The sequence below is a fragment of the Malurus melanocephalus genome, unplaced genomic scaffold (assembly GCF_030028575.1).
Source record: "Malurus melanocephalus ecotype Western Australia unplaced genomic scaffold, MMel_1.1 scaffold_522, whole genome shotgun sequence".
Taxonomy (NCBI): domain Eukaryota; kingdom Metazoa; phylum Chordata; class Aves; order Passeriformes; family Maluridae; genus Malurus; species Malurus melanocephalus.
Window position 1 is genome coordinate 433,262 of NW_026623754.1, and position 25,871 is coordinate 459,132.

A 25,871-nucleotide genomic window follows, 5' to 3' on the forward strand; every position below is an offset into this window, starting at 1 on the left:
GCAGGCTGGCTGATCACTTCCAGGACTCCCCTCCTAAAATCAAGCAATGTTTCAGYTGATGGTTTAAAAGAGCAGCAGATCTGACTCAGTTTAAAAAGCTCAGTTTTGGGACCTTTCAGGCAGCTGGCCCCTACTCTCAGTCCTGTAGGGCAGGCAGGCACCTCCTGATGTCTCAGAGAGGGCCAGGAGAGTGGAACCCTGAAGGGAACAGGCCAGCCCTAGGAAACAGCCTTTACCCAGCTCAAGGCTCAAGTGAAATGTGCAGTATTCTAACATGTAAAATTGAGGCTGAGGGGATGGAAACTGCAGCTGGAGGTGGTCAGTGGTAAACAGGCCTGTGAATTACCTCCCCAACTGACCATGAAGTCAGTCTGAAGAGAAAAACTTGAGCAGCCCAGTGCAGTCCTCTGTGCCTCCTCTCCTGCCTTAGGGGTCACGSTCAGCTCAGCTCCAGCACTCGAAAACTGCTGAATCAGGATCACATCAAACACAAGACAGACTTCACATGTGTGTCCCTGTCACCCTGGGACAAATCATTAATCTAAATTGTGGAAGTACAACCCCAGCAGAGAAAGAAAGAGAATTGAATGATTTATTCCTGCTAGGAGGGAGAAAGCTGCTTTCAAAGAGATGATGCTCCTCCTGTAAACAACCTGCTGCCTCTGGCTGCTGGCGAGTCCTCGTATGGTGATGAACCCTTGTGCTCCTTAYCCACAGTCTCCTTTTTGCTGTTAGTTTCAGGTACCCGTTTTGCATCCAGCACCATATTTGAACTAGCAGAGAACACGATGGGATTTGCGTTTAGACWAACTATTTAAGGCTCATAATTGTGCACTTGGTGTGATTTCTTTCCTGTGATGGGTAGAAAAGGTCTGTGATACAATGGTACACTTGATGCCTCACAAGGACGGCCATTACAACAGTATTCCAAAGGCTGATGTTATGCTGGTTTTGTTATACTGCTTGATATACATCTTGAATAAAGTCTTAATCTTTTCTTTATTAAAAAAAAAACAAACAAAAACAAAAACATCTTTAGTCTGTTCAATGTATCTGGCAGGCCAGAATAATCACTTTGACCGCTGTATTATTTTTATCTGAATTCTGGCTGACTGTATATAGATGTATTCACTAAGTGCTGCATGTCCTTCAGAACTTTCTGTATTATGAACTGGAAAAAGAACAAAATACAGCTACTGAACACTCTGAGTAAGTAGTGAATTCATTGCAATGCTTGTACAGCAAACCTTGGATAGCTCTTGCAACTCTGGGGCTGAAAACCAGGGGCTGTCTGCTCAAAAATGGGTTATCAGAGAACGCTTTAAAGCACTGCTTCCATACACTTGCTGGACTTTCAGCTCTGTGGAGAAAACGGCTATCTAGCCCTTAGCAAAACCAGGGTCTAGCTGCTCTGCAGAGTCCAAACAGACCCCATGATAAACCCTTGGGTTTGTTCCATTTATGTGTGACCAGGAAAATGCACTGTGAGCTGTAGTTAGGCCTAAAGAAAGAAGAAACAAGAAATTACTCCAACTTGTCTGCTTGAGGATGTCATGCAGGACCCAAGGAATACATTCTACTCAAAAGCCAACAGAAGACACAAAATGTGAGTCATCTAATGAAAGTTGATGGACAATTCAAAATCAATTATAAACACTGCATGTAGCCATGAAACTGGTTTTGAGTTTTTTTTTTTTTTTACCTGTGCTTTCTGGTATGGACACAAGGCAACAGTGTGTTATTGTGATGGGCAACTATGCTGGGATGGGCCCTGCTCTCCAGTGAGCCACCAATAAGTATGGACACAGTAAAATAGATCATGGGGTTATTAACATACTTCTTTATAAATATTAAATATGTTGAATTATTCACTGTTAGTGCTGTTTAGAGTATATTCCTCCATGTTACACAATCACAGCAAACCACCAGACATCAGCAGTGTGGGTGACCAGCCTGACCTCTGCTAGGTAAAACACAAACTGCAGATGAAGATAATCTCGAGTATTCCTTTATTTTGGGCATGGATTCCCATAATTCTGCTCATGATATGCATGTGTTTATTTAGAAAAAGWACAGGCATTACAGATTTACATTCCAAAATTCAGACCGTGCCACATGACCACTCCCCCTGTCCTAGAGATGTGCAAAACCAAGATTTCTACACGCGAAGATTTGTGCGGTCGTGGTACTTCTGGAACGGGTCATCAACATACCAGTTCCTCCTTTTCCAGAAGGAAGTGGTCATTTTATCCAGGAGCTTACACTGTGTCCTCGTGCACAACACAAACTCCCTCAAACGCTTCTTCCGGGCAGCTGACTTCTTCCAGAGTTTCTTCTTATAACCAGCCTGTCAGGAAAAATTAAACACACAAAAAAAAACCCCACTTTTTAGCAGGTCACTGCAAATACACAAATACAGCCACATTGCTCAGCAAACCTGGATAAATCCCCCACTTTTAGGAAAATGGGAGTCTCTCTACAGAGCTTTTTTAATTTCCATTCCAGCCACTGCCCTCCAAGGGAAGGAAAACAATTTTACATTGACTGTGAAAAACAGGCTCTCATTATCCAAAAAATCTCACCTTTCTCCTAACCCAGAGGCCATTGTGCAGCCGGAGGAACCTTTTGACCACAGATTTCACACTTTTCCTCTTTCCTTTCCGTAAGCTGCAGTAGGTGAGGCTCCTTGCTGGCTGCTGGAGTAAACTTGGAAGTAGAGGCGTGACACTAAAAAAAAAAAAATCAAACCAACCCCAAAACAGGGAGGAAAACAGAACAGGAATGAAATACTTTTTTCTAAAAGTAATCATTGTCTTTATCACAGAGAGAGAGATCAAAAGGGGCTGTGGCTTGTTTGAATAGTAACAAGGACTCACCTAACATGACAGCACAGCACCTCATCAGTATAGAATACCAACTGCAGGGCTGGACTCTTGACTAAATTCAGCTCAAAGTTGCTATTCCTCACAGAATACTTTTTTTTTTTTAAATCTCCTAAGAGCAGTTAAACACTCAGAAGCAAACATCCAGCTGTTATTTGGATTCACAAATTATTTTCAGAATCTTAATCACAAAAACATAAAATAGTTTGAATTGGAAAGGACTGCTGGAAATTATCTAGTCCAACACCCATCAACAGCAAGAGAAACAGCAGTGATTACAGCAAGACTAATTGCAAAATGGGGCTGCAAAGACTCTCCTAATTTTCCTCTGCTTCAAGTATTAATGGCAACTGAAGCGTGAGGTTTGGGGCTAACGCAGACCCATTGCAGAGTGCGAATGTGCCCAAGTGTGTCAGACCAACCAAGGTTTATTTATTATATATGTATTTATACATACRTATGYATTTATATTCAGTGRTTGGGATCWGTCTCTTSTCCCAAGAAACAAACAATTGGACAAGAGAAAATGGCCCCARGTTTTGCCAGAGGAGGTTTAGATTGACTCTWAGGAAAACTTTCTTMACAGAAGGGGTTGTCAGGCACTGGAACTGGCTGCCCAGRGCAGTRGTGGAGTCACCAACCCTGGAGGGATCTAAAAGCTGTGCAAATATGATGCTTGGGGATGAGGTTAAGTGGTGGCCTTGATAGTGCTGGGTTAAGGGTTGGACTTGATGATCTTAMAGGTCTTKTCCAACTTATGATTCTATAATATTCATAAATATATGGAGGAGTTTCAACATATATACTACACATATATATTATATAATACTACATATTATTATTAAATATAACATAGACTGTTAACAATATTAGTACATATGATAATAAATTATTATATGTTTAATATATGTTAGACGATATATAATAAATGCATAGTATATAATATGTCACGTATATGTTGTATATGTAGAATAAAATATATCTATTCTTATATGTAGTAGAATAAAATATATTCTTAAACATAATTATGTATAAATATATTTAAATAACGTGTTTCAAATTATTTGTATTTAAATGAAATAATATTATATAAAGCATATAAGGGATACAAATAAAAACATGTATTAACTACGTATATATAAAGTATATGTAGAGAAACTCCTCCATATATATCTGAAACGGTTTTTAAGGGCTTTTTGCACCGGGAGAAGCCGCGCAGCCGCACCTGCTGAGCAGCGAGGGGGTCCCTGCCCGGGTCCGGGTGTCGCCGAGCAGCCGCGGGGTCCGGAGCGGRGCCGGGGCCGCTCCGTGCCCGAMRCACCGRGCGGAGGGGCCGCASAGCGGGAGAGCGCGGGGGGCCCAGCGCCGCAGGATCCCTGCGGGGACASGGGATAATATCAGCACAAACGTCCCAGGCACAAACCCCCAGCCCCGACACCGAAAGCGCATCCACACTGATACCGCCCGGGCCCCGGTCCCGGTACCGATACCGACCCGCCAGGGCCCCGCGAGCCGCCACCGCCGCCATGGCCACGCTGCGCCGGGCGGAGCCGCGCCGGGTCCCGCCCACGGGGGGMTGCCAGCGGTACCTGTGTCCGTCCCGGAGCCCGGGTACCGGGGGTTCCCCACACACCCGGGGTACTCCTCGTCATCCCTCCGTTCCCCGGAACCAGCCCGGTCCCGCTCCGTCCCCACTCGCACCCGTCACATTTGATTACAGCCGCCCACCGACCCTCCGCCCCAGGGGCTTTAAACCTGTCACTAAATTCTCCTAAAAAAACAAGTTGATTTATCTTATTGTGAACATTACTGATGTATTCTAATTTTTTTTCTCGTCAGAAATCTGGCTGGAGTGCTCGAAGGATGAAATGAAAGTGGCTTCTGAGGGCTCTAAGCGAGAGCAGGTTTATGAGCGAACTGTGARAGATTACACCTATAAATTGTTAATGAATGGTATAAAATGTGCTGTGTTAGATTCAGACTGGGGACTGGAGCATCTCTGTCCTGAGGAAAGGCTGAGGGAGCTGGGCTTGTTCGGTCTCGGGAAGAGACAACTGAGGAGGGAACCTCATCTATGTCAGTGAGTGTCTGCAGGGCGGGCTCAGAGCAGGGACCAGGCTCTGCTCCGTGGCACCAGCAATGGCACAAGGGGAACAGGCACAAACTGATGCCCAGGAAGTTCTACCCGAACATGAGGAAGCACAACTTGACTGTGCAGTGACCGAGCACTGAACAGATTGCACAGAGGGCGTGGAGTCTCCCTCACTGGAGATATTCCAGAAYTGTCCTATTCAATCCTGTGCCGTGTGCTTTGGGATGACCCTGCTTGAGCAGGGAGGTTAGGCCAGATGACCCGCTGTGGTCYTTCCTAACCTGACCCATTCTGTGATTTTTATTTCTATTTTATTCAATTCTGTCCCGCCCGGAAGGTCGCGGGAGCGCGCGGGCCCCGCTCCGCGCACGCGCCCCGCCACGCGCCGCCACCGCCCCGCCCCGCTGTCGTCGCGCGGACCGTCCCCGCCCTCCCATTGGCCGCGCGCGATCCGTCACGTGCGGCCGCCCCCTGGCGGGGCGGGAGCGCCCGCGCAAGCGCATTGCCCGCTGAGGGGGGGGCGGAGGCGGCGCCGGCAGGACCCGCGCACGGCGCCTTCCCGCGGGCCGCGCCGGCCGCCGCTCGGAGCCATGCTGCGGGCGTGCCGCCGAGCGGGGCTCGCCGCGGCCAAGCAGGTGAGCGTTCCTCTGGGCAACCCCGCGACCCACCCCCGCTGTAAGCAGTTCTGCGGCCCCTGCGGCCCAGCCAGGCCTTCGGGAAAGGGGAGTCCCTGTGACCGCGGCTCGGCGCGCGCTGAATGACTCCTCACGCACGGGCCGCGATTGGCTGCGCMGCCTTTGACGGGCGGCCGCGACCGCCAACGGACATGAGGGGCGGGCGCTGGTGTGTGGGTTGTACTACCAGTCCCAGCGTGCACCGCGGCAGCACAGCGCGGGACGGAKTGAGGCGCCGCCTCAAGGCACGCCGGGTCTCGTAGTCCTTAGCGGGCTGGCGGGGTCGCCGCGTTGTTTGCTGGGGGCTGTAGTCCAGGCCGCCATGGCTGTGCTGGGCCCGTAGCCCCAGCCCGCAGCACCCGGCCCAGACCCCGAGACAGCGCCGGGAGCCGCGGGCGTAGCCCGGGGGCCGACAGGGTCTCGTTGGGGTTGCGCATAGCCTTCTGGCTCTTCGCGGGTGGCGGGGGAACAGGTAGCGGGCGCGCTCCCCGGCGGGGAAGGACGTGACCTTGCTTTCCCCGGGCGCGGCCTCCCGCGCTGCCACACCTTGACCCACGCGGTGGGCCCGGCCGCCCGAAGTGTCGGGAGCAGCCCGTCCCCGTGTGTAGCATGGCGCGAGTGGTGTCAGCCCTCAGGTTTAAGAGGATCCTGTCCGCACAGTGGGACGCGAGGAGGACACAACTCGCGATGCCGGGGSTAGAAGTGTCCGTGGGACTCGTGGTTTGTATCCTGGACCTTTGCCTCTCCTTATCAGCAGAGATAAGGATGATGATGTGCTGTGGGGCCTTTTTAAAGCAGTAGGCTAACTTCAGGAAGTCACAGGGGTTTATCGGTGAGGGTGGCTCCTTTATCAAGGCCCCAGCTTGCATTTCAGCTGCCTTCTTAACTGGTAAAACATAACCTGATTAGGTCACTTTTATATCCTGCTCTCCATCCCAGTGTTCATTACCYTCTGTTCACACGTTTTACCAAAGGAGAAGCCGTATGTTCTTCCCTGTAAAGCTCCAGCCTTTCTCACTGCAGTGGCTGCATTTCTTGTGCTGCTCTGTAAGGCTGTAGAGTCATTGGGCCAGATCACCTGATGCCTACTGAAAAAAGGCTCTGGGTTTGCCGGGCTGTGGAAAGTTTCATCTGGAAGCTGAGAAGATGGAAACCAGACTTTGGCAGATATTTATCACTTGGGGCTATTTGCATGCACTCGGCCTTTAACAAAATGTGTCTGAAATGACTCTATGGCTCCAGAACAGTCAGGGTGATGTGCTTTGCAGCTRGAAGTTGGTCATCGGGCTATAAATATTTGGTGGAAGAGTCACAGAATGGTTTGGATTGGAAAAGACCTTAAGATTATCTCATTCCAAAGCCCTGCTGTGGGCAGGGACACCTTCCACTAGACCGGTTTGCTCCAAGCCCTGTCCAGCCTGGACTTGAACTCCTCCAGGGATGGGRCAGCCACAGCTTCTCTGGGCAAGCTGTGCCAGTGCCTCCCCACCCTCACAGGGAAGAATTTATCCCTAAGAAGTTGCAAACACAGAGATGCCACAGCACTCTGTGTGTTATCTGTACCAGATTGCTTGTGGTGGAGACTGGGAAAACTGTATTCATTCTTTCCTACTGTGAGCTGTGTGCATGGAGCATCACTAAGCTTGTAACAAGTAAATTAAAGTTATGGCTTTGAGAGAAGAGGGTGTTCATCACTTCGATTTCAGAAATGTTTTTGTGCAGTGCTGCAGAGAGACTTTTCTCTTGCTTGAAGTATTTTTGTGGTTTCCTTTGAAAGGAAACACRGGGCTTATAGTAAAAATGTGTGATATTTGATTGAGTCTTGAATGACGGTAAATGACTTAAGAGTTCTATGGTCAGATGTCTTTGTYGTACCTGACCTCTGTCTTAATGAAGACAAACTTCTCTGAAGTTTCTGGTTTGCTCTTTCTGTTTAAGTGCATGAATCCCATGTTGCAGAAATTCAGGATCAGGATGCTGGAGCCTGGTGCCTAAGAGAGATTGAGCTAGGACTGAATAAAGAGAGGGTGGTGTGTCCTGTCTCTGGTTATTGGAAGATACACATAAAACCTGCAAGACAGATTTTATTTGTTTAATGGTGTTCTGCCATCCTGTGCCTGCCCTGAGCGTTGTACCAGGGTGAGCTCGTGTGGATATCCTTAAATGTCCTTCAATCACTGGGGCTCATAATATTAACTAGAGTGAAGGTGTGGTGTGCCCTGCAGAATGATTCTCATGATGATCAAACAGTAGATAATGAATGTGAAATAAAAAGCATTTAAGAAGTCGAATGAAACAAATGCCACATAGAACTGCTGGAGGAGGAGAAAAAAATTCGAAACAGCTGCCCTGCAGTGCCCTTGCTGTGGGCATCCTTGCTCTCTACATGCTGCCTCATCCAAAGGGTTTTCTCTGTCTTCTGCATGTCAGCAAGTGGTTTATTGCTGCCTTTTGCAGGGCACAGCAAAGCACGTGTGATGTATTGCTCCCAAATCGTTTGAGGTGTTATTACAAATAAATGACGGGTCTAAAAATTTACAAACTCACTGAAAGTATGCAAAGGGGAGATTAGAAACTACCTACAAGTTTCCAAATTATGGTGGTACAGCAGATATAAGCAATATTGTTATGGTAGCCAAAAGAGAGCAATGCTTCTTTTAAAATTGATTTTTTAGAAAAACAGTGATTTTTGGAAATATTAGTGTATTTGGATGTGAGGGAGGAAAATTGAACTTGGGCTTCTGTTCATAAAACATGGATACCTACAGATTTTCATTTGCTGTTCCATAGGCCAGCTGTGGAAATTAGTTAAGTGTCTTGAAAGATTGAGTTAGTGGGCGCTTGTTTTGGGTTTAATTTTTGTTCCCATTGCTACATGTGTGAGTTCCAGTGCCATAGAGGGAAGGTGTATGTTTTGGTTCCTCTCACCTTGATGAAAAATAAATACAAATGAGGATTTGGCTAATTCTAGAACAATCCAGCTTGGAAGAGATCTCAAAAGATCATCTGGTCCAAAGGGCATCTGGACTAAAATCATAATCTCTCCAAAAAAAAACCCTCCTGGTGTACATAAATTCTGAGCTAAGAGAAGCAGCTTTTCTCCTCTGCTCCCTCCTGTGCTCCCTGAGCACAGCCTGATCCCAAGGGCAGGAACTGAAGTGTTTACTGAAGGTGTAGAGCTGCTGTAGGTCTGGTGCTGTTTGCCATCRTTAGGTGTGGGTAGGGGTTTTAGCCGATATGGACATGGGTGAGCTGGCCCAGCCACCACGGTTATGGTTGTGGCAGCCTCCAGGATCACCCAGAAGGCAAGTCCAGCCTGAGCAAGGATGTKGGAGTGATGGTGTGGGGTGGGATAATCTCCAGAAAGCCTGGCCAGGAGCGCAGGAGTGATGGCTTATTTCCAGGGGAGCACCAGGCAAAATGGCACAATCACAAAGTGTTGGAAGGGACTGGAAGTCTGAACTGGTCAACAGAAAATCAGGGCTTTTTTCCTCTTCTCATTTTGTTGGAYTGAGCTGTATGCATAATGCTCGATTATTTTGCTCCTCAAGTACTTCAGTGTAATAAGAGCATACTGAAAGTCAGGAGCATGTTCAAAAGTTGGTAACAAAATTATTTGYGAGGCTTTTACTAGTGAGATTCCTCTTGAAAGGGCCAGTGAAGCCTCATTAAAGGCTCCTAAGGCAGCCAAGCCAGATGATCAAAAATGTTACAGAATATATTTATTATTTTGTTGTCCATTCTGTCCATTATAAATCAAAAAACCAACCACATAGAGAGGGCTTCTGAAGGTCTCAGGGGTAAGAGGAACACATTTCCTCTTGCTGTACATGTGCTCCTGCTACTAATTAAAAAAGTTTTGGCTGCCTTTGTGGAAAGAATAAGAATGCAGCGTTCTTGCCTTTTCCTGTCTATGTTGTGGGGCAAGGATGAGACCTAAATCACAAGGGCTGTGCAAGTTATTGCTATGTGGAAAAGGAAATAGAGAAACTTGTCATCTGGGGTTATGTTACAGTGAAGCATCTCCCAGTTTTTTATTTTTTAAAGAAAAAATTYCCAGTTTGGCAAAATATCTCAACTGTGGGAAAAGTTCTTTTTGTGCCTTTTACCTTGATTTCTCGTGAGTCCTGTATTTCCTTGTTAGTAATTCCCATGTGGGGAAAAAAAGCTCTGTGGGCAACAGTTTGTTTCCTTCTGTAGGCTTAGAGTAGCTTAACCAGTCCTTTAGAGAAGATAAAAATCTTGGTAATGTGGATTTTGTTGAGTAGAATWTAATAAAATATCACTCTTCAGATATTAATTTAATTTGTATTATAATCTAATGTCTGTCTGGAAAGTGTGCATGTTATTAAATCTTTTAAAGAAGAAGTCTTGGTTTGGAAACTCAAGGAGAATTGCATGTGTATCATAAGAATTAAAAATAGTATTAAGTATTTAAACAGCTGTTGCTGTGTTCTGTGCTGCTTACACTGAGCCATTCTAGTACGTGAGATTAAAATGCATCTGAACTAACCCAGACCAGAGGCAGAGAACATAAATGAGCAAAGTAAATGCAGAAATAAGCTGGGCAGGGTTTTGTTCCTTATCATTTTTCAAAATGCCTCAAGACTGCTTACAAAGCCCTTAACCTGGCAGCTATATGTGGGAAAGCTCTCCCCTGTGTTTTGGGGAAAGAGTACAATGTCACTGTTCTAGTGCTGGTCATAGCTTTCCTACAGACATGTTCAAGTTATGGCAGTGGAGCAATTCAACCCAGTGCTGCTGTTGAGGTGGGGAGATGCTTCCCTGTGCTCCCTGCTAACCCCTGCTCCTTCCCCTCTGCAGAACAGCCGGTGTGTGAGAGCCTCACTCCGTCCATTGCGGCTGTACCGCGGATATGCCACCCACTCCGGAGAGTCCGGGTATGTGCTGGGGTTTGGAGGGTGGAACTGGTTCTGCCAGTGCATTGACCAAGAGGGAATCATCTGCTCCTTAGTTTCTCGTGGGAGCAGACTTCTGGCAGTGGGATTTTTATGTGGAATAACTCTTACTCTCATGGGTTTGTGTGTTCCTTGTTTGGTTCAGTCAGAYTTAGATGAAGCCAATGAAGATGAAGAGTATTAATGAGGGAAGTTGTGGGCTGCCATCTTACTTTTGGGTTAGTTATGAACCAGTTGTATCAGGGGTGAAGGTGATTTACAGCAGGTGCTGGATTTTCTGGCAGGGCCTGGAAGAGTGATGGTCCCCAGCTGTAAGCTGAAGACTCACAAACTGATGTTTGCCGTATAATATAATTTACATCCTTTCCATTCTTCTTCCCTCCTACAGTGTTTCTGTAGGGAAAGTCATTGGTGCAGGTCTCCTGTTCGTGGGTGGAGGGATAGGTGGAACCGTCCTGTACGCCAGCTATGACAAACAATTCCGGGAGAGCGTGGAGAAGGCCATTCCCTACTCTGACAAGCTCTTTGAGATGGTACTTGGCCCTGCATCTCCCAGCAAACCAATGCCAAAGAAACCAGTGAGTGTTACCCATTCACTCCCACACATTAATTTTTCTGGTTTTTAAAGAGTGTCTGCTCTTAGATTTCAAATTTTGATTAATTTTGTTATGTGATAAGAATTAAAAATGTTTAAGAATTAAGGTTCTTTAAATTAAGAYGTTTTAAGGATTACAAACTCAATTACTACTTTGTGCTGTGTAAATAATGCTTGTACATTTCCCATTACCATCCTGTGATTGTGGTCTGTGGGTTTTAAAACTTATTTTTATTTACAGTAAAATAATCTTAACAGAATCCCAACTGAATAGCTGCTCTGCTTATACTCAAATAAACTGGAGGGAGAGAGAGGCAGGTCACAGGCTGRAACTTAACTGCTTTACTAGAGGGTTAGTGTAGTTAGTGGTGTAGCAGGATTACAAAACTTACTCTAAATGAACTTACTTTAAAGAGGACTGAGAACATTCTTGAATGAGTAAATATTCGAATGGTRCAGAGCCAGGCATAAGCATCGTACTTGGAAATCTTAGTGGCACAACCCTGCAGAAAGGATAATCTGATACTGTCTTTGGCACAGCTCTGGAAATTGAGCCTGGAAGTTTCTCTGCTCCTGCATGTGAAAGGAAACACTTCACAGTTATCCACGAATACCAAAAATCTGCTCTGGCCGTGGTTTTTCTGAGCTTTCAGAAGCCATTTGGCCTTCAAGAAACCCAAAATATTAATTGGATTTTAAGAAAGCTGTTCTTAATGAATGGAGGAATATCAATCAACAAAATTTTGTCTCTCTTCTGGTTTTAGCTCCATTTTGTATGATCATCCAAGTTCTTGGTGCCTCCTAGGCATTAGGAAATTTTGCAAATAGATCAATCAGYAGAGTTATTACTTCCCCAGTCATGGCTCTCACTCAGATGTTTGGGTTTTTTTACCTTGTTACTTTCCAGAATGGATGTTAAAGGATTAATATAATAAAAAGTTTCAATATTCTGTGTTTGACTTTTATATCTGCCCCGACCACGAGCATTTGAAGCCTTTCAAAAGGAAATCAGTAAAGCCAAACTTAGGGGCTCTGCACTCAACACACTCAGAAGTGTTTGGAATATTTGGGGATGAAATTATTTGTTTTTTTATGCATGAGTTAATAAATATTTGTTTATAGTGAAAACTGCTACAACTCTGCTTTCATTCTTGGGGAGGTGAAAACTGTAAAAATTTCTTCTGAATTGAAAATGAAGGCAAGAAATTAGATGGCYTCACTACTGTTTGCATTTGTACTTTGAAGCTCAGATTTACAGACACCTGGACATGGAAAAGTTTTTTTCCACTATGATRGAATAGGTGTAATCCAAGCTGTTTGGAAAACCTGATGCTATTTGTTATTTTTGACTTCTCAAGATACAGCCAGGTCCACTGAAGATCTCATCTGTAGCAGAAGTAATGAAAGAGTCTAAACAGTCTGCTCTGAAATCCCAGATAAGCAAACCAGAAAGTGCTGCTCCTACAGAGGAAAAAGAAGGTAAATTTATAGAATGTCATATATAAAGAAGCAAATGACCTAATGATCTCCTGTATCATATATGTTAGAGTAGATTAGAATTGTCCTTTGAATGGTTGAAGGTAAATACTGTAATTTCTTAGAATTAGTGTTATTTTCTTTCCAAGTCATAACATCTGCCTAAAGTTACTTTAGGTTTTTTTTTTTCTCCCTGTGTTTTTAGGAAATATATTTACTTTATAGAATATTTGKAATCTAAGATAAATAAACACTAACCTGCATAGTTTACATATGAGACTCAGCAGAAAGAGAACTTCAGTGCTGGACTGTGAGGTTCTTGCAAGCAMAAGACACCTAATTTTGGATAATTACTGGGCTACTGTAAAGCCAGATCAAATGGAACTCGTTTAGAGAGGAGATAGAGGAGCAGTTGTGATRGTGATATCTTTTTATATTTATTGCTAATGGCTCTGTGTATGTGTAACTAATATCTTGTTGCTGTTTATCCAGGAAATCATCTTCTTCTGGAAATAATAACATCAATATCCAATTAATATGTTTCTACAGAGGAAAGAATTAAGTCTTATATGCCTGTTGTTACATTATAGCATTTACCATGGAATGGTTTTGAAGGGAGCTTAAAAATCATCTAATTTCAACCCCCTGCCAAGTGGGCACCTTCCACTAGACCCAAAAGGTCCATCCAGCCTAGCCTTGAGCATTTCCAGGGATGGGRCAGCCACAGTTTCTTTAGGCRACCTGGTCCAATGCCTCACCACCTCACAGTAAAAAATTTCTTCCTAACATCTTWCCTAACCCTGCCCTSTGTCAGTGTGAASCCATTCYCCCTTGTCCCGTCACTCCATGTCCTTGTCAAAAGACCATCTCCCACTCTCATGTAATCCCTTATAGGTACTGGAAGGGGGTAGAAGGTCTCCTTGGAGCCTTCTCCAGGCTGAACACATCCAGCTCTCCCAGCCTGACTCCATAGCAGAGGTCCTCCAGTCCTCTGAGCATCTTTGTGGCCTCCTCTGGACTTGCTCCAACAGGTCCACATCSTTCTTATGCTGGGGGCCCAGGGSTGGATGCAGCACCACAGGTGGGGTTTGACCAGAGCAAAGTAGAGGGGCAGAATCACCTCCCTTGACCTGCTGCCTGCCCTGCTGGGGATGCAGCCAGGACACAGGTGGTTTCTGGGCTGTGAGTGCACTAGGTCATGTTGAGCCTYTCATCCACCTGCATCCCAGAATCCTTGTCCTGGGGCTGACAAAGATGTTAAACAGTTCTGGTCCTMACACTGACCTTGAGGAACACACTCACCACTGGTGTCCACTTGGACATTGAGCTWCTGACMACTRCTCTGRGTGTGACCATCCAGCCAATGCCTTATCCATGGAGTGGTTCATCCATCAGATATATGCTTCTCCARTTGAGAGGCAAGGATGTCATACAGGACAGTGGCAAGTGCTTTGTGAAAGTCCAGGGAAATTATGTCACTTGCTCTTCTCTTATTCAGCAGCATTGCTCCCGTGTGTTGTCTGTGGAGGGCCTCATCTGCTTGGTCTTCATGCTCAAGCAGCCTGTAGCAGACCCCACTATAATGTCACCTGTCCCTGCCCTTGCTTTTATCCTGACCCATAACTCTGGGTTAGCTCCTTATCCATCCCCGGGCAGATCACCATGCACTCCAGGTGGTCATTGACAGAGAGGATGATTACACTCCTTATCTCCCATGGCAGAAGGCTTCTAAAGAGCCTTCATCCTTCCATTCCARCACTTCAGTCACAGGAGCCATCCCACCATGTCTCTCTGAAGTGAGGTTCCCTTTTCCTGGTTTGCCTTTCCCAGCAGCTTTGGTTTAAGCCCCTCTTTACCAGCTTGGCAGGCCCCTGGCCCAAGATGCTCTTGCCCATCCTTTCTGGCAGATGGAGCCCGTCACCCCAGCTGTACTAACTCGTGTGTTCTGCAACTGTGTTTAACAGCAGGCAAGGCTGCAGCACAGATCATCTCTGCAACAGGGGTAGCCATGTCGGTGCCAGCTCCGGGGATACAGACTGAAGAAGGTGAAAAAAATCATGTGAATACAATGAAGAAAACCCAAATCCTGTAGTTTCATGTGCATGCATTCTTGCTTCTGTGTTGGTATTTGTCAGTGTTTAAATGTGTGAGTCTCTGTGCCTTTTGCAGAAAATTTCCATCATCTGTTAATAGATTTTTAACACAGTGAGAAGCTGAGATTGATGCCTGGGACAGGTATAGGTATGAGGATGAGAGCAAAGCCTGACTTTGTGCTGAACTGAACTTGCACATTCCAGTTTGCCTCTGCTCTTGGTGGCTTTGTGATGGCTGTTCAGAAGAGCATCTCTGCCCAGGGCAGAGTGAGGAAACCTTTTATTGTTAAACACAACAAGAGACAGCAGCTTCTAAATGATGGTCTCTTCCAGATGAGATTAGWTTATATTATATTAATTCCTTAGATATGAACATTTTTCATAGAAAACATTGCCGAGGTAAGCACATGATGTATAGTAACATCAGCGTTATTCAGAAGTGATCTGGTGGGTTTTGTTGCAGCATAAGTCTGAGAGCTCTAGGCTCTCCCCTCAGTTCAGATGCAACTTGCTGTTGGTCTGGAGAGCATTAGTTAAGTCGTTTTTAAAGGCATTTTAAGTGGCCATAGGCAAGGGRATAGAGTATAATTATGATTCACCATTGCCTTCTCACTCATCCTTTGCTGCTTTGGTTGGGCTCTGTAAGCRTGCCAGAGGGGAACTGAAAAAAAGTAAGAATTCACTTGAAATTTAAATTTGGCCCCTTAAGTGTTTCTCACTTCTTGCTTTGCCTTTTACTTCTGAATCTTGTGTAATGTTGTAACTAGACAACATAAAGTCTCCAGATGCCTGTGAGGTGTTCATGATATTGCCTTTAAGATGTGACACTGGCCTTTGCAATTGTGGATATAAAGATTCTTAAGGTAGTTTCAGCACGGCTTCAAGCAGAAGTCAGTTTTACAAAGTGATACGGTTTTGAKGAGGCCACTTCCTTACAGGTAACCTCTGTCTGCTAATTTGGGCTCTCCAATTAAACAATTTGACTCTTTGTTTACTTCTGAATAGGTAAAAACCACGAAGATCCCCCTGCTATAAAAGAACGGCCACCAGAAGAAGTTGCAGCCCGGCTTGCTCAGCAAGACAAAGAGGAGCAAGAGAAGGTATCAGGTAAGTCCACACTGTCACTGTTCCTGTGTGTGTTGCTCAGGACAGAATTGTGGGATCACATTTGCTTTAGCATTCTAAGCTGTTTTTACATATCTCTGGGCTGTTGTCCCTGTGTTGAGTTGGCAGAGGGAGTGGTGGTGAACCTTCTTCCACTCACTCAGAAGTAACTGAGTTGAAGAAAAATGGAAAATTTGAGGTTCAACTGAATGCACTTGAAGGTTCAAGGAAGATATGAAAATTAGAACAAGTGACCATGGGATATACCTGCACCCCTGATTGCATTTTCCTGTGGGTGCAGACTTGGACCTTAATTTTCTTGCTCTAAAWGAGGAGAGCATTTTGGTGACCTTCTGTAGGTGCTATTTAGTTCCCAAACTGACCAGCTCTTTTAGGTCCTGGAAAGTAATATAAGAGATGTAGAGGCTGTAGTGTGTCATTTTACTCACTATATAGTTCTTTTCTTTATTATTTAATTGACTTAACTTCTTTTCCAGCCCTTGCAGCAACTCTAGAAGAAGCCCTAAACAGAACTTCTCGTATAACCCTTCAGGCTATCACTGCTCAGGAGTCAGCTGTGCAAGCAGTGAATGCCCATTCCCAAATACTAAAGGAGGCCATGGATGATTCTGAGGTAAATTGGACAAGTGGAGACATTTTTTTCTTTTTCATTGTGTTCAGCAAAACTTCAATCTCATTTAAAAATAAACTTGAAATCTTTTCTTGCAATACCTTTACATTTATCGCAGTTTTAACTTACCTTTCCACTTGTGAAATGTGCTGTAGTCAAATAATACAGTGGTTTTGATTTTGAATTTTGTTGGGTTTTTTCCCCAACTCCTCTATTTTCTTTCTGCAAGAAGAAAATTCAAGTTGATATGTTAATAGTTTTCACACTGCATTTTAATTAATTACCMAGACTTTTTTTAAACCTGTTTAAGGTCACGCTGTCCACCTTGATAATTCCATTGAACTTAYTCATTTTGCCAACTTCCTCTTGCTGGATTGTTTGTTTCTTCCGAGGAAATAGGAAGGGGATGTACAAGTGATAACATTTGTGGTCCTAGTGTGCTCCTGGCAGGGTTTGTGTGGATCTGCCACTGCCTATTTAGTTCTGKAGCAGAGATAAAATTCAGTTGTTAATCAGTTAGCAGGGACATGTGGCAACCAACCAAGCACTTGAGAYTTAATCTAGTAGTTAGTAAAATAATTGTCTTAAGAGATTGCTTTTAAGATTAATTACTATGCTTAATTTAAAATTAGGCAACTTTAAAGTGTTACGGTACTTTAACTATTAAGCTTAAAAGCAATTTTTTTAAGTATTACAGTACTTCAATACATGTGGAGATTTCTCCATAAAACGTGTAGCACCATACAGTGATTCTCATGTAAACTCTTCCATGTGGACAAAGGTCTGTGGCTCAGGAAAAAACCTATTAAGGACCAAACAAAGCCAAAACAAAATGTTGGAAGAGGAACATCACTTGTAAAGCTTCCAGCTGTGCTGTTGAAAAACACAAGAACGATGCTCAGTTTGAAGGAAATGTTCAGCGATGTGTAAATCTCTGCAGGCATTCACTCTTTGGTAACTCACTTGTTCAGTTGTAAKGACCCTAATGAGGCATCTGTGCTTCCCAGGATGCTGGAAAGAAAAAATCCACCCAATGGCGCACGCTGGAGCAGGCGCTGAAGGACCGGAGGAGAACAGTGGACGAGGCTGCTGATGTCCTTCTGAAAGCCAAGTGAGTTGCTTGATTTAAGTCTTGGAGTAATAAGTTATATTGTTTATGTAAGGGCTGGCAAATACTAGATGAATTTCTAGAAAGTGAGGAGATCTCTGTGTTTAAATTGAATGATCTGTTTTGCCAAATCAAAAAATTGCTTAATACTCATTAGTACAAGCATTTTAATTTGACATATGCAAACCTAAGGTGCCTGTGCACAAAGTCCTCCCTGCACCAGAGAGTCTGAAACAGTCCTGTTCTTTGCAAGAACTTGTTTACCTCCTTATAAGTATATATACTTATATAGAGTACTATACTTATATAGAGTACTGGTAAGTTCAAGTAGGAATAAAAAAATAAATCCACAATCCTTTAAGTGTTACTGTTGAATAATTTTRTTATTATTGAACCTATTGTAAGGACTTCAGCCTGGAGAAGAGAATGCTCTGGGGAGACCTTCAAGCACCTTCCAGTTCCTAAAGAGGCTGTAAGAGAGCTGGGGAGGCTCTCTTTTTACGAGGGCAGAACAAGGGGGAATGGCTTCAGCTGACAGAGGGCAGGTTTAGATTGGGTGTTAGGAAGAAATGCTTCCCTGTGAGGGTGGTGAGACAGTGGACCAGGTTGCCCAGAGAAGTGTTGGCTGCCCCTTCCATGAAGTGTTCAAGGCCAGGCTGGATGGGGCTCTGAGTGACCTGGTCTAGTGGAAGGTGTCCCTGCCCATGCAGAGGGTAGAACAAGATGATCTTTAAAATCCCTTTCCATCCCAAACCATTCGGGGATGACATCATGACTGCACTGTCTGTACTGGTCAGTAACATCACCACCTTCTTTCAGTTGTAATGAAAAATAAAACCTGGCAGCATCCTTTGACAATTCCTTGTGTCCACTGAATTGCTTTTAAGTGATTAGATTTTTACTAAGCACATCTCCAAGAAAAACTTGAATTCTGAATGACAGCACTGCTGTGACCCAGGGCTTTATATGAACTGTGTTGATCTGCCCTGAGTGTTATCTGTAGGCACTGGAGGAGCAGAAATAAAATGAYAAACAATATGTCCAAGATGCCCTTATAATGAGGTCAGAAATAAATTTGGAAACCCTTTGATGCTTCTGAGGCTGAGAGGGTAACATCATCCTTGAAGTTGCGTGGTTGCTATCACATTATAAACTTCTCTTGTCTTTGATGTTGCTGTGCTGACTAAAATTAGTGGGAGGTGTAATTGAGGTTTCATTGTTAAAACAAAGCTAATGGAAACCCCACATGCACCAGCTTTCATTCTCTATTGCKCTACTGGATATCTTTGCTTTTATTTATTTTCTTAATTTACTTATTTTAAAGCTTGTTCCTTATCCTAATGAGGTAATTGGAAACCTCCATTGGTTTGAATAGATTTTAAAATGGAACATTTTTTCACTTTTTCCTTGATTTCCGATTGTGCTAGAGGAAAATGGTTCTTTCCTAATTACAAAAAAAACATAATCTATCTTTACAGAGCCCTATAAATTTTGTCCCATCCTCATTAATATCCATCAGTCACCATGTTCAAAACACTTCTGCAAGCGTAAGCCACCTTTATTAAAATGTTTCCTTTCTGCTGTTACGTGCTGGAAGTATCTGCTGTCTGATTCTAACTTAGTTTTACTAACATTAACTCATTTCAATGAACTTCCATCTTCCCACCAGCTACATCTTGATTACTAATTGCAGTATAAATGATTCCCATTTTTTATGGAATAGCCACATTGACATCTTTAGGTTTCAGGCTGTGAGAAAGAAGTAAACCTTAGTCAAAGCATCTTAGCATTGGTAGATAGGAAGCACCAGTAGAGTTACCCAGTAGTTCTTCCTGAATACCAACAGCATAAAATAAATGTTCTTTGGGATAAGCCCTGTATGTGTTACATTTAGCAGCTGCTTCTCTTTTCAGAGAGGAGTTGGAGAAGATGAAAGGAGTAATCGAGAAGGCCAAGAAGTCTCAGCTGGCAGGAGCCAAAACTCACATTGTTGCTGCAGAAGAAAAGCTCCATCATATGATTGTGGACTTGGACAACGTGGTGAAAAAGGTAAAGCTTCCTCAGACTGTTYATAATTCCCATTAGAGCAGGGACTCCTTGGCAACTTGTGCAGACCCCCCATTCCCAAATCCTCTGCAAGGGGTGAAATATTGAATAGAATCATGGRAYAAGTTGAGTTGGATGTGWCAMATCAGGATCATTGAGTYCAACTCCTAGCCMTGCACAGGACRCCCCAAGAATCCCACCCTGTGCCTGAGAGCAYTGCCCAAACACATTCTGAGCTCAGACAGACTCAGTGCTGTGACCACTTCCAGTGCATTATAAAGTGAAAATACATCCTCTTCTAGCTGTACTCAGTCTTTGAGRTGCTTATACTGGCAGTGATCAGACGTGGCAAGATCTTTGTGACAATTTGAACTCTGTCTCAAAAGAGTCCCTAGGTAACTTGATGGAGTCAATCCTTGCTGTTGGTAACTTGTAATTGGTTCCACTTGATTCCAAGGTAATTTACCACGAGGTTAGGGAGGAATTCAACATGTGCCAATGACTTGGATAAATCATTTGGTGGATAAATCATTTTGCAGTTCAGAAGACTGGGAAAGAAATGTGGAGGTAAAATTCATTTCCCTTTGCAGGATAGCTGATAATTCATCAGGTGTGTTTGGAGTGAATTTAGCTTGGTAGTGGGAACATCAGTACTCATGGAGGAAGGCAGCAATTGCAGGCATAGCTTACTAGGGCCTGTATGATGGCTGTAAGCAGAAAAAAATGAGCTGGAGATGTTCTAAGATATAAATGGAATTCAAGATACTCTTGGTCCTGTCCTGGCTACAGACTGGCTCTGGAGTTACAGTGGGCATGTGAGGCAAAACAGATTAGTGATCGTTCCAGTTCCAGCAAATAATTGTGTAAGAGAGGTTTGATATCACAGGCTGGGGTTTTGTACTGCCCCAAGGGAGTTTTCTTCAGCTGGGCAGGAGAGTAACAGTATCTGCCACTGTCCCAGGGCTTGGCTTTGTATTATATGTGCCTTCAATTTCAATCCTTACCTTGAAAAACAMTCTCATCCTTTGTTTGTTGCAGGTTCAGGCAGCACAGTCTGAGGCCAAGATTGTGGCTCAGTACCATGAGCTGGTGGCTAGAGCCAGAGAGGAGTTCCARCGGGAGCTTGACAGCATCACCCCCGACGTGAAGCCTGGCTGGAAGGGGATGAGTAAGTCTTCCATTGTGGGGTTACCTCGTGCTTGTTGCACTGTGGTTTGTAGTGCTTGGCCCCCAGTTTTCCCAGTTATTTCCACTCAGGATTTAACATAAATACTAAATGATCTCAGACTTTTCTATCCGATGTGTTCAGAGGCACCTGTCAAGGCTTCATTTGCGAGTTACAGTTTATGTAAGTGATAACTGCCATTTGAAAAAAGGGTGGTGTCACTATTGCCTTAATATTTTTCTTGAAGTGTACAATGCAGAATTACAACAGACTCTTTAAAATATTACTTCATACTTTAGAAATAATTTTCCTGGCTAAATRAATACACCAGACCTTTGGAATGGTTTCATTTAAAAAACAGTCAACCACACAGGCAGTACATGTGGGGAAAATTTTGAAATTAACAAATTGTTTGTGGAGTTTGCTTTTGTTACTAGTTTTGAAGAAAAAACTGCTTATTTAGGCTCGCTGGGGATGGAGCTGCCTTTCCTTGCACAGGATAAAAGGAGAACGTCTTGGGTTTTGTGATCACTGCTCTTCTGTGGGAGGAAAGGGAAGCTCCTGGTAGCTTCCATGTGCCCCATTTCTTACTGGTGTGACCTACTGAAGTACATGGGACCGACTTGTTGGGGTYCCTGACTCTCACTGCCACTGGGGAATTTGTTTCTTGACCAACTGCTTCTGTAAGAACCTAGAAATGTCAGACTAAAATTTCCCATGTYCTGTTGCACTTTTCTACTTCAAACTTCTGTTCCTTGCTTTGGCTGAATGTAAATGTYCATCTGTGGGTTCACAAGGGTGATTTTAGGGATTTGGGTATCTTGGGCTACATCTTGCCTGTGATACACAGACTTTTATACTCCACACACTGTTCTTCCTKAATTCCTAAGGACTTGGTCTCATGTTAAAGTCACTGTAGATAAGCTCTTAGTTTTCTGTTTTACTTTTGCATGACTGCCTTGCTGTAGTGAATGTGCATTAACTTTTCCAACCTCTCTCCTTTCTGTTGCAGAGATAGCTGACTTAGGTGAGTTATGTCACTTGCTCTGGTCCCGTGAAAGTTCTCTTTTCTTTGTCTTTTGTTATGTTTGTGTGGGGCATGACTTTAAATTACAGGCAGTATCAACAAAAGGGTGAAATGTGGCATTCCTAGAACATTTCAGTTTGAGGTATATGTTAGGATCCTTTCCAATCATTTTGCACATCTAGCTTAAGCCTCAGACCYGTTTCTAACACTGTTGCATCCAACAGCTGAGCTTAGTGCTGCTGGTCAGCTTTCCTGCTAGACATGAGCACCACTGCTCCAGGTTCTCCTGTGYCAGTCCTTTCTCCAGCACTCAACAGCACGGTGACTGAAGGACTGTGCAATCTTGCTTGCTTTAGACCCTGCAGGAATGCTTTCCCAGGTAGTCCCAGTTTTCCATACAGGTGATTTAGCTGGTAGCCATTGCAACATGAGCTGTAGCATTTTATAGAGCCCTTCTCAGGTCACCAAATGCTGCAGGGGTAGGTTGGGTCCTCCTCCCCTCCCAWGTACAATGTGGTTGTGAATTGTGCTGCCCTCTGAGTAGCCAAACCTGAAAGGTACAATCTGGGGTAAGGAATRTGATTAGGAGCAGTTGATCTGGAGGACTGTTGAAGAGAAAATGTAATTCGGGCTCTCTCACAGTGACATTCCCTGCTYCTCTGTGTGCTGGCATGGGAGAAAATACATGGTGGTGTAAATAACAAGAAATGACAGMGCTGTTGACAGTCTCTGAGTGTGACAAGGATATGGAAGTGTAAATATTTTCTGGGAATATTTTAGAAGAAACTAAGATAATTTCTCTTCTGGAATGAAAATAAAGTTCAGAAGTTGTCTTATGTGGGCATTAGCACAGGGCAAGGGCTTGAAGTGCTCGGAGACTTTCCCTAGAACAAACTCACTGGTCAGCAMCCCCTGGGAGCCCCAGAGCGCTCGYGTGGGAGGCAGGTGAGCACTGYRGCAGGTTCCTGTGGTTTCCATTCYCTCCCTCATGCCCTRTGTTTCCTTTAGCTGGGCAGTTGTCCACAGACGACCTGAACTCCCTGATAGCGCACGCCCACCGGCGCATTGACCAGCTGAACAGGGAGCTGGCGGAGCAGCGTGTCAGGGAGCAGCAGCACATCGAGTCTGCCCTGCAGAAGCAGAAACTTGAAGATAAAAAAGCATTTGAGGCAGCTGTGGCCAAAGCGCTGGAGCATCATAAAAGCGAGATTGAACTAGAACAGGAGAAGAAGGTAAGGTGGTCTGAAGCACCTGGTTAAATCTCTGGCTCAGAAAGGAGGTAGAAGAGMTAATGGAAATACCCAGAGAGACAGCTGGGATGTCTGAGTGGTGGGAGACTTCAGGTGGATGGCCCCCAGGATAAACATGGAAAGGAGATGTTGAGTAAGGAAATTGCTGCAAAGTTAGAATGGTAAAAATCAAACATGGAATGACTTTGTCATATTACGTGTCCTGTTAGAGATAGGATTACTGGGTCAAAATAAACCCTAGAATGATTTGGGTTGGAAGGSACCTTCAAGATCATCTTGYTGCARCCTCCTGCCATGGGCAAGGACACCTTCCACTAGATCAGGTTGCTCCAAGCCCCATCCAACATGATCTTGAGAAGGGATTGGAGCAGCCACACCTTCTCTGGGCAATCTGTTCCAGTGCCTCACCACCCTCACTGAGAAGAATTTCAGTGTTGGATCTGACCTTGTGTGGCCAATATAGGGTTATGGAGGGAAAAGGTAAAATCTCTTTGGTTTGGAAGCTGGTTTATAAACACCTGAGAGTTTCATTTGACATGTTACTGTGTTTTTTATATACTGTTTTGATAGCTGCACTGAGTGCCTCCTGAGTAACCAGCATTACTGACATGGTGGACTATTAATCTATTCCTTAGCATCTTTAGGAAACCTGAGCAGGTTTTTAAGATGAAMAGATGGGCTCTGTCAATGTCAGTGCTGTAACATACACCCTCARTGATCAGTGATGCTGTCACAGTGTGTGACAAGCAGCTGAGCAGTAATGGTGCAGTGACACCCCTCATGTGTGTGCAGGTGGAAGAGGTGCGAGAGGTGATGGAGAACGAAATGCGGACCCAGCTCCGGCGCCAGGCTGCTGCCCACACTGACCACCTCAGAGATGTCCTGAAGATCCAGGAGCAGGATCTAAAGATGGAATTTGAGCAGGTCAGAGATGAGTCCCCAGGGGATTTAAAGGGATATTTAAACCCTTGAAAAGCATGCATTTCATGACAAGAGTCCTGAGCCATGTTCCAGGAGATTGAAATGCTTGGGAATGGAAGCCACCTTWCCTTGAGGTGATACAGAGTACCTCAAGGTGTAGGTTTGATTCAGACTGGTCTGAGAAGCTTTTGTTGTAGGTGACAAATTTCTGACCCAAATGCAGTAACTGTTAAATGAACCCCAATAAGGTTTCTTACTGTTACTGGATGCATTGGCCCTAGCAAGGACAACAGATTTATAGAAACGTGTCTTTAAAATAAGTTAAATATTATGAACCAGCTGTTTCTGATTCTCGTATTCCACTATTTCAGAACCTAACGGAGAAGCTCAGTGAACAGGAGATGCAATTCAGACGCCTTACTCAGGAACAGCTCGACAACTTCACCTTGGATATAAACACCGCCTATGCCAGGCTGAAGGGAATTGAGCAAGCAGTTGAGAGTGAGCACTGAATTCCTCTTTAGGGACTAAAATGGTGGTTTCCTTACCCAAACCTGGGTAWCTAAACCCAGGCTGAGGCACATAGCCCACAGGTCTGTGCCACACTGCTGAGCATTCAGCAAATCCCAGATGAGAGAGTCCAAAGTGATGCTTCCAAAAGTTGTTTTGTTCTGGCTCTGCATTGTGGGACAGACTTGCTTTAGAGTATGTGCTGAGGGGGTGGCTGCTTTGGGAAGCAGAGGGTTGGAGAGGTTTTGCTGCTTGTGCTCCAAAGCACACGTGCCCCAACTGAGAGTCCCTTCTTGCTTCCCTTGCAGGTCGTGCAGTAGCRGAAGAGGAGGCCAGGAAGGCCCATCAGCTGTGGCTTTCTGTGGAAGCRCTCAAATACTGCATGAGCTCAGGCACGGGGGACAGTCCCACGGAGCCCCTGGAGAATGCGGTGAAGGCCATCAAAGCCAGCTGCTCCAACAACGCCTTCACGGAAGCCTTAACAGCGGCTCTCCCACAGGAGTCCCTGAGGCGGGGGATTTACAACGAGGAGGCCCTCAGAGCACGATTCTACACAGTCCAAAAACTGGCAAAACGAGTGGCCATGATCGACGAGACRAGGAATAGCCTGTACCAATACTTCCTGTCCTACCTGCAGTCGCTGCTCCTGTTCCACCCTAAGCAGCTGAAGCCTCCAGCTGAGCTCAGCCCTGATGACCTCGACACGTTTAAGTTACTGTCTTACGCTTCCTACTGCATCGAGCACGGAGATCTGGAGCTGGCGGCCAAATTTGTCAACCAGTTACGAGGAGAGTCGAGGAGGGTGGCACACGACTGGCTCAAGGAAGCRCGGATGACCCTAGAAACCAAACAGATTGTGGATATCTTGACAGCATACGCCAGTGCTGTGGGGTTGGGAACAACTCAAGTACAGTGAGCTAGGATTGGAGTTTTGGAGGCAGTTCAGCTGTTCTGTGCCAGAGAGAAATCCCATGATCTCCTGAGGGTTCAAAGCGAGCTGTTGGCAGGGACTGGAAGCGTTAAATCAAAGCACGGGTACTGTCTTGTTTCCTTGCACTGTATTTAATTTCACCATCTGTTCTATTTTTATTGGGTTTGAGTTGTCATGACAACCAACTTCAGGAAGCTTCCGTACAATTTGTGTAAGAATTAATGTTCCCCCATCTTACCAAGTGGGCTTGTGATCCAACCAAAATAATGTTTGTAACCTGCCATTAATCATTTGCCACTTTGTCAGCTGAATAAAACAAGACTTCAACCACTTGCTCCTGCTGTTYATGTCTCCTGTTTAAACATCAACTACAGCTGGGCAGTACAAGTTCAGTCTTTCTCCATGACCTGAAAACTTAAAACTCTGTTCTRCTTTAAAAGAAATCAC

The 25,871-nt window shown here is 44.6% G+C and overlaps 2 protein-coding genes across 5 annotated transcripts; one reads left to right on the forward strand and one right to left on the reverse strand.

Moving 5' to 3' along the window:
* Positions 1 to 1,992: 1,992 nt before the first annotated feature.
* MRPL35 (mitochondrial ribosomal protein L35) lies at positions 1,993 to 4,448 on the reverse strand. Its single transcript, XM_057381678.1, has 4 exons — positions 4,377 to 4,448; positions 4,108 to 4,258; positions 2,583 to 2,727; positions 1,993 to 2,347 (listed from the first exon to the last, which is right to left on the reverse strand). The coding sequence occupies exons 1-4, from the start codon at positions 4,408 to 4,410 to the stop codon at positions 2,159 to 2,161; spliced, it is 519 nt and encodes a 172-aa protein (XP_057237661.1). The 5' UTR covers positions 4,411 to 4,448; the 3' UTR covers positions 1,993 to 2,158.
* A 1,041-nt stretch (positions 4,449 to 5,489) lies between these two features.
* Positions 5,490 to 25,758, forward strand: IMMT (inner membrane mitochondrial protein). Of its 4 annotated transcripts, none has more exons than XM_057381676.1 (15): positions 5,490 to 5,609; positions 10,473 to 10,549; positions 10,956 to 11,145; positions 12,521 to 12,641; positions 14,603 to 14,683; positions 15,737 to 15,838; positions 16,333 to 16,469; positions 17,474 to 17,577; positions 19,488 to 19,623; positions 20,659 to 20,788; positions 21,798 to 21,812; positions 22,821 to 23,044; positions 23,855 to 23,986; positions 24,355 to 24,484; positions 24,802 to 25,758. In XM_057381676.1, exons 1-15 carry the CDS (start codon positions 5,565 to 5,567, stop codon positions 25,407 to 25,409), a joined length of 2,232 nt encoding a protein of 743 aa, XP_057237659.1. In that variant the 5' UTR covers positions 5,490 to 5,564; the 3' UTR covers positions 25,410 to 25,758. The 4 variants fall into 4 exon arrangements, with proteins under 4 accessions (XP_057237659.1, XP_057237660.1, XP_057237656.1 ...); XM_057381673.1 differs by lacking the exon at positions 5,490 to 5,609 and adding an exon at positions 6,252 to 6,368; XM_057381677.1 differs by lacking the exon at positions 21,798 to 21,812 and having other exon boundaries at positions 5,491 to 5,609.
* The last annotated feature ends 113 nt before the right edge of the window (positions 25,759 to 25,871 follow it).